General features: G+C 43.8%; 1 protein-coding gene across 2 annotated transcripts in view; it reads left to right on the top strand.

Moving 5' to 3' along the window:
• GLS (glutaminase) overlaps positions 1-13110 on the top strand; it is a 1258313-nt gene that overhangs the window by 799099 nt on the left and 446104 nt on the right. For both annotated transcript variants that reach the window (XM_044303244.1, XM_044303245.1), the window contains exon 11: positions 11583-11633. In XM_044303244.1, coding sequence (XP_044159179.1) covers positions 11583-11633 — 51 coding nt within the window. The remainder of the gene's footprint in view (positions 1-11582; positions 11634-13110) is intronic.

Here is a 13110-nt window from a genome sequence, read left to right as displayed (position 1 = left end):
CAGGAGAGGGACCCTGAGACAAGACCGCACCCACACCCACCTCAGAAGCGTCCACCTCAACTATGAAGGGCAGAGAAATATCAGGTTGTACCAAGATGGGAGCTGAAGCAAAACTCTCCTTGATATTAGAAAAGGTCTTACGCGCCTCTACCGACCAGGAGGAAAAATCTATCCCCTTTCTAGTCATATCAGTGAGTGGTTTAACAACAGAGGAATAATTCAAAATAAACTTCCTGTAATAATTGGCAAAACCCAAAAAACGCATCAGCGCCTTCTGATTCTCAGGAAGCTCCCACTCAAGCACTGCACGGACCTTCTCTGGGTCCATGCGAAAACCAGAAGCGGAGAGAAGAAACCCCAGAAATTGAATTTCTGGAACCGCAAACACACATTTTTTCCAGTTTAGCGTACAATTTATTCTCCCGCAGGATGAGCAAGACCTGACGTAAGTGTACCTTATGAGTTTTGAAATCAGGAGAAAACATCAAAATGTCATCCAAATACACTAATACTAATTTCCCCATTAAATGATAAAAAATGCTGTTCACAAAATTCTGAAAGACGGCTGGAGCATTCATCAAACCAAAAGGCATAACCAAATTCTCAAAATGGCCCTCAGGGGTATTGAAGGCCGTCTTCCATTTGTCTCCTTCTCTGACCCTGACCAGGTTGTATGCCCCTCTTAGATCCAACTTGGAAAAAACTTTAGCCCCAACAATCTGGTTAAACAGGTCCGGGATCAGAGGAAGTGGATAAGGGTCACAAATTGTGATACTGTAGCGACCCTTTCAGGTTGGGAGAGATTGTATAAACGAGATTTAGGCAGCTTGGCGCCTGGGGTGAGATTAATAGGGCAATCGTACTCCCTGTGAGGAGGCAAGTCCTGAACACCACTCTCAGAAAACACATCCAAAAATTCAGAGAGAAAAGATGGTACAGTCTTAGTAGAAACCTCAGAAACAGATGTCGTGAGGCAATTCTGTCTGCAAAAGTCACTCCAACCATTTATTTGCCTCGCTTGGCAATCAATGGTGGGGTTATGTTTAGTGAGCCAGGGTAGCCCCAACACTAGAGGAGTAGGCAACCCGCTTAGGACGAAACATGACACATCCTCAACATGAGTATCACTCACAATCAAACGGATATTGTGAACTATGCCCTTTAACGATTTCTGAGAAAGTGGAACGGAATCAATAGCAAAAACAGGTATATCCTTTCCCAAAGTGCATACCTGGAAACCATGAGTTATAGCAAATTGACTATCAATGAGATTGACAGCTGCTCCACTATCTACAAAAATCTCACAAAAAATGTTCTTGCTCTCTAGCGCCACCCTGGCAGGTAGGACAAAACGGGAACTACAAGCAAACGGAAAACCTTCAATTTCCACATCAACCTTGCCAATAGTAACAGATGGAACGTTTTTAGAGGATTTTTTTCTATTTGTTTCTTTATTACTCTCAAAAAACTGCCTGAATCTCCTAGAGGGACAAACATTTGCCAAATGATTTATACCTCCACAACAGAAAAAAACCTTCCTATGAGAGCTGAATCCTCTATTGTCAGAGGCAAGCAAACCCAGCTGCATGGGCCCCTGCTCAGAAGGATTGAGAGCGACTGAGACCCCTGTGCACTGAATGAGACCGCCGCACTGTCCTTGGACTGAGTATGACAGGAAGGAGCGATCTCTCCTCTCTCTCTAAGACGCCTGTCAATACGAACGGCCCGAGACATGGCAGAGTACAAGGAGGTAGGTCTCTTATGAAAGGCAAATGCATCTTTCAATCCCTCTGAAAGACCATGGCAAAATTGACTTCGGAGTGCAGCATCATTCCAACCAGTATCAGCTGCCCATCTCCGAAATTCTGAACAGTATATCTCTGCGTATTGTTTACCCTGACATAAAAGACGCAGTCTAGACTCATCCAGAGCAATACGATCCGGATCATCATATATCTGACCCAGGGCTAAAAAAAATTGATCCCCACCGGCAGCGAAAAGGCCCAAGACTGAGTGATATCCCTGAGCAGCGAGATGATGATCCCCACCCTCCGCTCCTCATCACCAGAGGAATGGGGAAGTAGGCGAAAATGGAGTTTGCAAGCCTCTCTAAAACGAACAAAATTCTCACTACCCCCGGAGAACGTATCCGGAAGCGAGATTTTAGACTCAAAACAAATTCCATGAACGCAAGCAGAAACGGTCACCTCAAACTGAGAGACAGTTTTCCGGAGATCTTCTACCTCCAGTGAAAGACCCTGCATGCGGTCAATCAAGGTTGAAACCGGATTCATGCTTAAGACGGTTTTGGCGGTTTATAATGTCACGGAAGGTGTACAGAAAACTAGAAGACACAAAATGAAGATCCGATTGACTGGATCCAAAACTAAGGAACCAAAGGGATAGCCCTGCAACAGACCTGGCTCTCTCCCTAACTGCTCAGCCTATGCAAAAATCTCAATGGTAGATGATCGCATATCCTCGTACCTCGACTGTATAAAACCTGAACACCCTATAATAGTGAGGGGACACGACCACCGGCTCCCTACACTTGATACGGAGGGAGTCAGGGTCACCTGGGATCCAGCAAGCAGGAAAATACAAATGAATGAACAAAACTTATCTGTAGAAGACTCAGTAGTAGCATTCAGCATGCATACACTCCAGGAAGTTGTATAAACCGCAAAGTGATGCCGTATGGGAAGGGATTTAAAGGGATGCAATCAGTGCACCTACATGACAGCTGAGAGAGGCTAACAAGATGAGAAACCGAAAGAAAAACAAAAGGAACCTCAAGGAGGAGGTTCTGAAAAATGTCTGTCAGAGCTTCTCAGATGTCTGGTGGTGAAGTGAGTTTCGGTGTTGTTTCACCTTTTATATGCTTTTATATGATTAATTTGATATTTTACACCAGCTGTTTTATGGCTCTATCATACTAGCACTAAGCATTGCTGTGTCCCGCCCTTCTACTTCAGTAAAGGGCCCCTATTTACTATATATTAGTTTTTTATCTATTATTTATATAACTTCTACTTTTAATACAGGGAGTGCAGAATTATTAGGCAAGTTGTATTTTTGAGGATTAATTTTATTATTGAACAACAACCATGTTCTCAATGAACCCAAAAAACGAATTAACCACCTCCGGACCGTCTAACGCAGATGTGCGGTCCGGAGGTGGCAGCGCTGCGCACAGTCACGCATATACGTGTCATCTCGCGAGACGCGAGATGACGCGAATATGCGCGCACGCATGCGCAGTTCGCGCCGGCATTTCGCACAGGAGTATTTCGTCAGCAACCTGCCAGCCGTGATCATTGGCTGGCAGGTTGCTGATTTTTAAAAAATCCAATCAAAGTGCCAGATAGCAGATCATATTTGTAAATATGATCTGTTATATGGCTGCCTGCTCCTCTGCTGGTTCTTTTCGTCGGTTGGATCCAGCAGAGGAGCAGGCTTCACAGTATGTACACCAAACACTACACTATAGCCCCTGATCACCCCCCTGAACCCCAATTAACCCTTTGATCACCCCTTTGATCACCCCTGTCAATCACAAGTGAAAAGAAAAAAGTGATCAGTGCAAACTGTCACTTTTTTTTTTTCACTGTTATTGACCGTTAGGTTTTAGGTATAGTTTAGGTCCCTTGGTTAGGTAGTTAGCGATCAGTTAGCACCCAGCCCACCGCACCGCAGTCCGTTATTCGCTGATTAGCGAATAATAACTATCTATAATAGTACTAGTGTCACTTTAGTTCGCCCTCCAACGCAGTGTTTGCCCGATCAGGCCTGATCGGTCGCCCACACGTGCGTTCGCCCACACCCGCCCCACCGCAGTGACAAAAAAAAAATTTTTTTTTGATCACTGCACATTCACTTTACACGCACTGCGGCGATAAAAAAATCCGTTTTGATATTTTTTATCAACCGCAGTGGCCTCCGGTACTTCGCTAGCCTCCCCTTTGTAAGACAGGCTTGCTTTTTTTTTCTTGGGTAGTCTCAGGGAATACCCCTAAATTTAGTTGCCCACATGTCTAACAGGGGGTATTCTTCTGAAGAGGCCTACAGGCTTCTGACCCAGTCGGATGAGGAGTGGGAACCCTCATCTGATGAATCCAGCGGGTCAGAATACGAACCTGTAGAAAGCAGTGGCTCTCTGACCCAAAGTTCGGACGAGGAGGCTGAGGTCCCTGATACCACCAGGCGTACCCGGCCCTGTGTCGCTAGACCGCAGGTTGCGCAGGATCCGCTTCAAGAGCAGCAGAGTGGGGCTGGTGCTGTCGGATTACGTGGTGAGGCATACACCAGCAGCCCAGCCCTCCTTGGACCTAGTACCAGCACTGCCGTACAACCTGGTGAAGTAGCGAGCACCAGAAGGGCAGTTGAAGCTGGTACGGTGGCACGTGCAGTAGTGACCCCGTCGCAGCCACCGCAAAGACGTGCCCGTAGAGCCCCTAGAATCCCAGAGGTGCTGGCAAACCCTGATTGGCAGTCCCCAACTTCAGCCGCACCTGTAGTTTTCCCTTTCACTGCCCAGTCTGGAGTTCGGGTTGAGACGGCTCAGATCGGTTCGGCCCTGGGATTTTTTGAGCTGTTCTTGACTGCGGAGCTTTTAGACATAGTTGTGGCCGAAACAAACAGGTATGCCACACAATTTATCACCGCTAACCCGGGAAGCTTTTATGCCCAGCCTTTCCGGTGGAAACCAGTCCAAGTTTCCGAACTTAAAACTTTTCTGGGCCTCCTCCTCAACATGGGGCTGACAAAAAAGCATGAATTGCAGTCATATTGGTCCACGAACCCGATTCATCACATGCCCATGTTCTCTGCTGCCATGTCCAGGGCACGTTTTGAGGCCATCCTGCGGTTCCTGCACTTTAGTGACAACACCGCCTCCCGTCCCAGGGGCCACCCTGCTTTTGACCGGCTCCACAAAATTCGGCCCCTCATAGACCATTTCAACCAGAAATTTGCAGATATTTATACCCCAGAGCAAAACATCTGCATAGACGAGTCCCTGATACATTTTACCGGGCGTCTTGGCTTCAAACAATACATCCCAAGCAAGCGCACCCGGTATGGGGTCAAATTGTATAAGCTCTGTGAAAGGGCCACAGGCTATACCCACAAATTTCGGGTCTATGAGGGAAAAGATCAGACCCTGGAGCCGGTCGGTTGCCCTGACTACCTGGGGAGCAGTGGGAAGACAGTTTGGGACTTGGTGTCACCCTTATTCGGCAAGGGGTACCATCTTTATGTGGACAATTTTTACACAAGTGTGGCCCTCTTTAGGCATTTGTTTCTAGAATGGATTGGCGCCTGTGGTACCGCGCGAACTAGTCGCGCGGGCTTCCCCCAACGGCTCGTTACCACCAGTTTTGCAAGGGGGCAGAGGGCCGCACTGTGTAACGAAGAACTGCTCGCGGTGAAATGGAGAGACAAGCGTGACGTTTACATGCTCTCCTCCATTCACGCAGACACGACAATACAAATTGAGCAAGCAACCCATGTCATTGAAAAGCCCCTCTCAGTCCACGACTATAACCTCCACATGGGAGGGGTCGACTTCAATGACCAGATGTTGTCTCCGTATTTAGTTTCCCGACGCACCAGACGCTGGTATAAGAAGGTGTCTGTATATTTAATTCAATTGGCTCTGTACAATAGTTTAGTTCTCTACAGTAAGGCTGGGAGAACTGGATCCTTCCTCAAATTTCAGGAAGAGATCATCGAGAACCTCCTGTATCCAGGAGGTTCCGTGGCCCCAACCACCAGTGTAGTTAGCCGTCTACACGAGCGACATTTCCCCAATGTCGTTCCTGGTACCTCAACCCAACAGTCACCCCGAAAAAGATGTCGTGTCTGTAGCAGGAGTGGAATAAGGCGTGACACCCGCTATTTCTGTCCTGACTGTCCGGACCACCCTGCCCTACGCTTTGGAGAGTGTTTCCGGAAGTACCACTCACAGGTACACTATTAGCATAGGGATCATCTCACCAGGACAGGCACACAGGGCTATTAGGGCCCATTCACTCACAGCTGCTGCAAACGTCTCCTTTCACATGGGACAAAGTGCATAACGCACTTCGCCACATCTTTGGGCGATTTGCGCTTTGCACATTGACCCATGGGTAAGGAGAGGTTTGTTCTATAAAGGTAAAAAAACAAAAAAAAACACACCAGTAAGCAAACACGTTAATGTTCAGTTAAAAAAGTTAAAGTTTATATGTTCTGTTGCAAAGTTAATAAAATTATTGCGTTGCGGCCTGGTTTTTTCTTTTTTTTTTTTTCTTTTTTTACCTTCCAGGTGGACCAACCGATTGACTAGCTGCAGCACCGATGTGCATTCTGACAGAAGCATTGCGCTGCTGTCAGATTACACGCAAGTCGGTGTATACGGCGCTGCAAGACGGGATTTTCTCCTCTGCAGTGACAGATACGTTTGCCGAGGCATACGAGCTGAGGAGGAGGCGGCGTTCCTATGCTTTGGCAAGCACTTTGTATATATATTAAAAAAAAAAAAAAAAAAAAAAAATCCCGGCAATGATTTATTCATCCACATCGATTGATGTGAATGGAGAAATCTGGTTTGCCAGGGCATACGAGCTAAGTGGGTATGGATGTAGGGCGGAGCTCCTATGTCCTGGCAGACGCCTTTCCCCTCCATTTTTTTTTTTTGGCAGAGATTTTTTCATCCACATTGATCGATGCGAATGAAGAAATCTGTGCCGTTCATTTTTTTCTTTCAGCCCAGAGGCTGAACGGAAAAAAAGATCTCATTACCTGTATGCTCAATATAAGGAGAATAGCAGAAACTCCTAATGCTGGCCATACATGTAATGATTGTGGAGACCCTCAAATGCCAGGGCAGTACAAACACCCCACAACTGACCCCATTTTGGAAAGAAGACACCCCAAGGTATTTGCTGAGGGGCATATTGAGTCCATGAAAGATTTAAATTTTTGTCCTAAGTTAGCGGAAAGTGAGACTTTGTGAGAAAAAAAAAAATAATAATCAATTTCCGCTAACTTATGCAAAAAAATAAAAAATTCTATGAACTTGCCAGGCCCCTCATTGGATACCTTGGGGTGTCTTCTTTCCAAAGTGGGGTCACATGTGGGGTATTTATACTGCCCTGGCTTTTTAGGGGCCCTAAATCGTGAGAAGAAGTCTGGGATCCAAATGTCTAAAAATGCCCTCCTAAAAGAAATTTGGGCCCCTTTGCGCATCTAGGCTGCAAAAAAGTGTCACACATCTGGTATCGCCGTACTCAGGAGAAGTTGGGGAATGTGTTTCGGGGTGTCATTTTACATATACCCATGCTGGGTGAGAAAAATATCTTGGTCAAATGCCAACTTTGTATAAAAAAAATGGGAAAAGTTGTCTTTTGCCAAGATATTTCTCTCACCCAGCATGGGTATATGTAAAATGACACCCCAAAACACATTCCCCAACTTCTCCTGAGTACGGCGATACCAGATGTGTCACACTTTTTTGCTGCCAAGGTGGGCAAAGGGGCACATATTCCAAAGTGCACCTTTTGGATTTCACCGGTCATTTTTTACACATTTTGATTGCAAAGTTCTTCTCACACATTTGGGCCCCTAAATTGCCAGGGCAGTATAACTACCCCACAAGTGACCCCATTTTGGAAAGAAGACACCCCAAGGTATTCTGTGAGGGGCATGGTGAGTTCCTAGAATTTTTTATTTTTTGTCGCAAGTTAGTGGAATATGAGACTTTGTAAGAAAAAAAAAAAAAATCATCATCATTTTCTGCTAACTTGTGAAAAAAAATAAAAAGTTCTATGAACTCACTATGCCCATCAGCGAATACCTTAGGGTGTCTACTTTCCGAAATGGGGTCATTTGTGGGGGTTTTCTACTGTTTGGGCATTGTAGAACCTCAGGAATCATGACAGGTGCTCAGAATGTCAGAGCTGCTTCAAAAAGCGGAAATTCACATTTTTGTACCATAGTTTGTAAATGCTATAACTTTTACCCAAACCATTTTTTTTTTTTTTGCCCAAACATATTTTTTTTATCAAAGACATGTAGAACAATAAATTTGGTGAAAATTTTTTATATGGATGTCGTTTTTTTTTTGCAAAATTTTACAGCTGAAACTGAAAAATGTCTTTTTTTTTGCAAATAAATCATTACATTTTGATTAATAACAAAAAAAGTAAAAATGCCAGCAGCAATTAAATACCACCAAATGAAAGCTCTATTAGTGAGAAGAAAAGGAGGTAAAATTCATTTGTATGGTAAGTTGCATGACCGAGCGATAAACGGTGAAAGTAGTGTAGTGCCGAAGTGTAAAAAGTGCTCTGGTCATGAAGGGGGTTTCACCTAGCGGGGCTGAAGTGGTTAATATCAAAGCTGAATATTTTTGGAAGTAGATTTTAGTTTGTTTTTAGTTTTAGCTATTTTAGGGGGATATCTGTGTGTGCAGGTGACTATTACTGTGCATAATTATTAGGCAACTTAACAAAAAAACAAATATATACCCATTTCAATTATTTATTTTTACCAGTGAAACCAATATAACATCTCAACATTCACAAATATACATTTCTGACATTCAAAAACAAAACAAAAACAAATCAGTGACCAATATAGCCACCTTTCTTTGCAAGGACACTCAAAAGCCTGCCATCCATGGATTCTGTCAGTGTTTTGATCTGTTCACCATCAACATTGCGTGCAGCAGCAACCACAGCCTCCCAGACACTGTTCAGAGAGGTGTACTGTTTTCCCTCCTTGTAAATCTCACATTTGATGATGGACCACAGGTTCTCAATGGGGTTCAGATCAGGTGAACAAGGAGGCCATGTCATTATATTTTCTTCTTTTATTCCCTTTCTTGCCAGCCACGGTGTGGAGTACTTGGACGCGTGTGATGGAGTATTGTCCTGCATGAAAATCATGTTTTTCTTGAAGGATGCAGACTTCTTCCTGTACCACTGCTTGAAGAAGGTGTCTTCCAGAAACTGGCAGTAGGACTGGGAGTTGAGCTTGACTCCATCCTCAACCCGAAAAGGCCCCACAAGCTCATCTTTGATGATACCAGCCCAAACCAGTACTCCACCTCCACCTTGCTGGCGTCTGAGTCGGACTGGAGCTCTCTGCCCTTTACCAATCCAGCCACGGGCCCATCCATCTGGCCCATCAAGACTCACTCTCATTTCATCAGTCCATAAAACCTTAGAAAAATCAGTCTTGAGATATTTCTTCGCCCAGTCTTGACGTTTCAGCTTGTGTGTCTTGTTCAGTGGTGGTCGTCTTTCAGCCTTTCTTACCTTGGCCATGTCTCTGATTATTGCACACCTTGTGCTTTTGGGCACTCCAGTGATGTTGCAGCTCTGAAATATGGCCAAACTGGTGGCAAGTGGCATCTTGGCAGCTGCACGCTTGACTTTTCTCAGTTCATGGGCAGTTATTTTGCACCTTGGTTTTTCCACACGCTTCTTGCGACCCTGTTGACTATTTTGAATGAAACGCTTGATTGTTCGATGATCACGCTTCAGAAGCTTTGCAATTTTAAGAGTGCTGCATCCCTCTGCAAGATATCTCACTATTTTTGACTTTTCTGAGCCTGTCAAGTCCTTCTTTTGACCCATTTTGCCAAAGGAAAGGAAGTTGCCAAATAATTATGCACACCTGATATAGGGTGTTGATGTCATTAGACCACACCCCTTCTCATTACAGAGATGCACATCACCTAATATGCTTAATTGGTAGTAGGCTTTCGAGCCTATACAGCTTGGAGTAAGACAACATGCATAAAGAGGATGATGTGGTCAAAATACTCATTTTCCTAATAATTCTGCACTCCCTGTATATCAATTACAGTTATATATATATATATATATATATATTTATTTATTTATATATAACCCCTACTATTGGTGTACATCTTTTGTAAGTATATACAATATCTTGTTAGCAGTTAGGCGCCACGTGGTGATTTTTTTTCCCTTTTGATTCACTTTTGTTAGATCATGCAGGACATGTGACACTGAAGATGATGTCATCACAGGTCCTGGCAGATGCACTGTTCTGACCTGCAAACTACACTATTCTCTGTGCAGTTCCCTTGCTAGATGCACAAGACCTGTGATGACATGACCAAAGGTCCTTAAGCTTTCTCTACTGAAAATAGGAATTTTAGATTGAAGATGCAGGGGAGCCTGTATTGATGGTAATTAGGGGCGGGTCCTATCCTCCACTATGGGTTTCCCTTCCCCAGGGGTCCCATAGCAACTGCGTGGTCTGCCACTATGAGAGATACCCCACTGCTTCCAGAATCATAGATTTATCTGATACCAGGTAGTTGCAGTGGGATTGTGGCACTGTATTACAGATATCCTCCCAACAGTGATCATAAAGGCATGGTGGCCGAGGCCACTACTATTGGAAGATGGTTTGATACATGAAAAATGGTGCAGTAATCTCATAGTTTTTTTTCTACCTGAATGTGGCCTTGGTTTAACTGTGGACTGCTTTAGCTATAAATATGACATTTGCACATACCATTTTGTTATCCTTTAAAGAGGACCTTTCACCACTCCTGACATCTCTGTTTTAATAGCTTCATGCATTCCCCACGTACTAACAATTCTGGAGCATCTATTCTTATGTCTCTATGTTGTGCCATTCCTTTATTATTTATACTAGAAGTTATGAATATTTGCTAGATGTTGTCACGGATGATGTTGCAGATAGCTGGAACTGATAAATAAACATCCAACTGGCTTGATCCCAAACTAAGGAGCATATGGGTGAGCCCTATAAAACCCTAAGAGCTCTTCCTGACTGCTATGCCCATGCAAGGGTCTGAATGGTAGACGATTGCATGCCCACGTACCTAAGACTGTGTGACACCTGAAGACCCTATAACAGTGAGGGGACACGACCACCGGCTCCCTGTACTTAATACGGACGGAGTCAGGGTCATCTAGAATCAAGCCAGCAAGGAAACACAAATAAAGAAAAATACTTATCTTAGCAAACAGCAGCAGCCTCCAGCAGTGAACACCTCATCCAGGAATAGTATAAACCGCAAAGTGAGGCAGTATGTGAGGGAATATAAGGGGAGACAATTAGTCTAAATTGGTGACACCTGGGAGAAGGAAAGGAGATGACAAAGTGAAACCAAAACAAAGAATGTCATGCAAGAGGTAGAGAAGAACGTCTGCCAGATTTTCTCAGAGAACTGGCGGTGACATATGTCTGCAGTCCCCAACTTGTTACCTCCCCTCTGTACCCTTACTGAAAGCTTATAGCAATTCAGTCATAATTTCTAGTAGAAATGATAAAGGAATGGCACAACATACAGCCATAAGAATAGATGCTCTAGAATTGTTATTACATGGGAAATGCATGAAGCTAATAAAACAGACATGTCAGTAGTGGTGAAAGTTCTCTTCAAACTACTTTGTGTCTGGAACTTTGTCAGAAATAAAATACTTTCAATCATGTTTTATAGTACATGTGAAATAAATAAATGTGAAATTGTAATTTGAAATACCTTGTTTATTAATATAGAATTTATATATATATATTTTTTTTTATTACAGTGTTTTCCAGAACATACTGACATGGCTGGAACCTTAGATTTTTATTTCCAGGTAAGAAAATGAAATTTAATAGCTTATTTGAGGGACCTTATTTCACAAGACAATCAAGACATGGCTGTGCATTTAGCATGCTTTTTTTCATAATATTTTTATAAACATTGCAATTAGAGATGAGCGAATTTCAGATTTAGAAATTTGTTCAGGCTTTAGAGGCATTCCATTATTGATTCAGTCATAATAGAAGTCTATGGCCTGCATAACGGATACGTCCTGTTACAGTTATGCAGGGGAGTCTTCTCTTGCATAATGGAAACTGGACGGTTCCGTTATGCAGGCCATAGACTTCTATTATAACGGAATCCCACCTCATCCCTAACCTCACCACAGTGTTATCCCAGCCCTAACTCATCTCTTCAACCTATCACTAACCTCTGGTGTCTTCACCTCTGCTTTTAAACATGCTACCATTGCACCTATCCTCAAAAAGCCTTCACTTGACCCATCTTCTTTGTCCAGTTATCGCCCCATATCACTTCTTCCGTATGCCTCAAAGCTACTTGAACAACATGTCAATTCGGAACTGTCCTCTCACTTCTCCCCCTGCTCCCTCTTTGACCTGCTACAATCTGGCTTCCAACCCCACCACTCGACTGCGACTGCCCTTACCAAAGTCACCAATGACCTACTACCCGCCAAAACCAAAAACATTACTCTGTCCTTGTAAAGGGGGAATATTAATTACCAATAGTTATGCAAATATCAATAATTAATATTCATAAATAGGAGGAGCCTTCTACCGATCACCCAGCCTATTTATACCTTTATAAATTAATATACACTACTTTCACTTTTCCTTACACTAATCACTAAACTAGCTGCAAGCCTAACTGAGCTAGCTACCGCTAATAAACACACGTAGCGCGATAGGTATAATACCAATAACATTTATTAACACCTACAGTACACAACGCACGCAATTCACTAACAATACACTACTAAAAATACAGTACTAAACTTCACTACACAATATCAAATTCCACCCACAAACCAACTATACAGTACACACATACATTAACAGCCCACCCAACCAAGACTAAAAACTATCCCTACAGGGAAATGACTACAGTAGCAGTGGATAGGGGTTGATCGTAGGATGTTTTAGCAGGGGTACGTTGGTGGGATAGGGTTGGTAGGGGTTAATCAGTGGGATCCTTTGGTGGGATAGGGTAGAATCAGGGGGATCCGTTGGTGGGATAGGGTAGGTATTTGTTGGTGGGATAGGGTAGGTATGGGTTAATATCGGTGGTATAGGGAGAATGTAAGGGTAAATATCGTTGGTGGTATAGGGGTTAATGATACTCAGCACTTGTTGTCCAGGGGGTGCTTGTCCTTCTAGGGGTGATCCTCTTCGGGGGGGCGGCTCGGCTCTTCTCTCATCCATGAGGCTGCATGCACTCCACTTCTGTCCCCTCTACCAAGTGTCCCTCTCTTTATGCTCAAATCCCAAGAGTCCTCCCCCCTAGTCCCC

This window comes from Bufo gargarizans, chromosome 8 (genome assembly GCF_014858855.1).
Source record: "Bufo gargarizans isolate SCDJY-AF-19 chromosome 8, ASM1485885v1, whole genome shotgun sequence".
Lineage (NCBI taxonomy): Eukaryota > Metazoa > Chordata > Amphibia > Anura > Bufonidae > Bufo > Bufo gargarizans.
The sequence above is the reverse complement of the archived record's forward strand: the minus strand, read 5'-3'. Positions and strand labels throughout refer to the sequence as shown.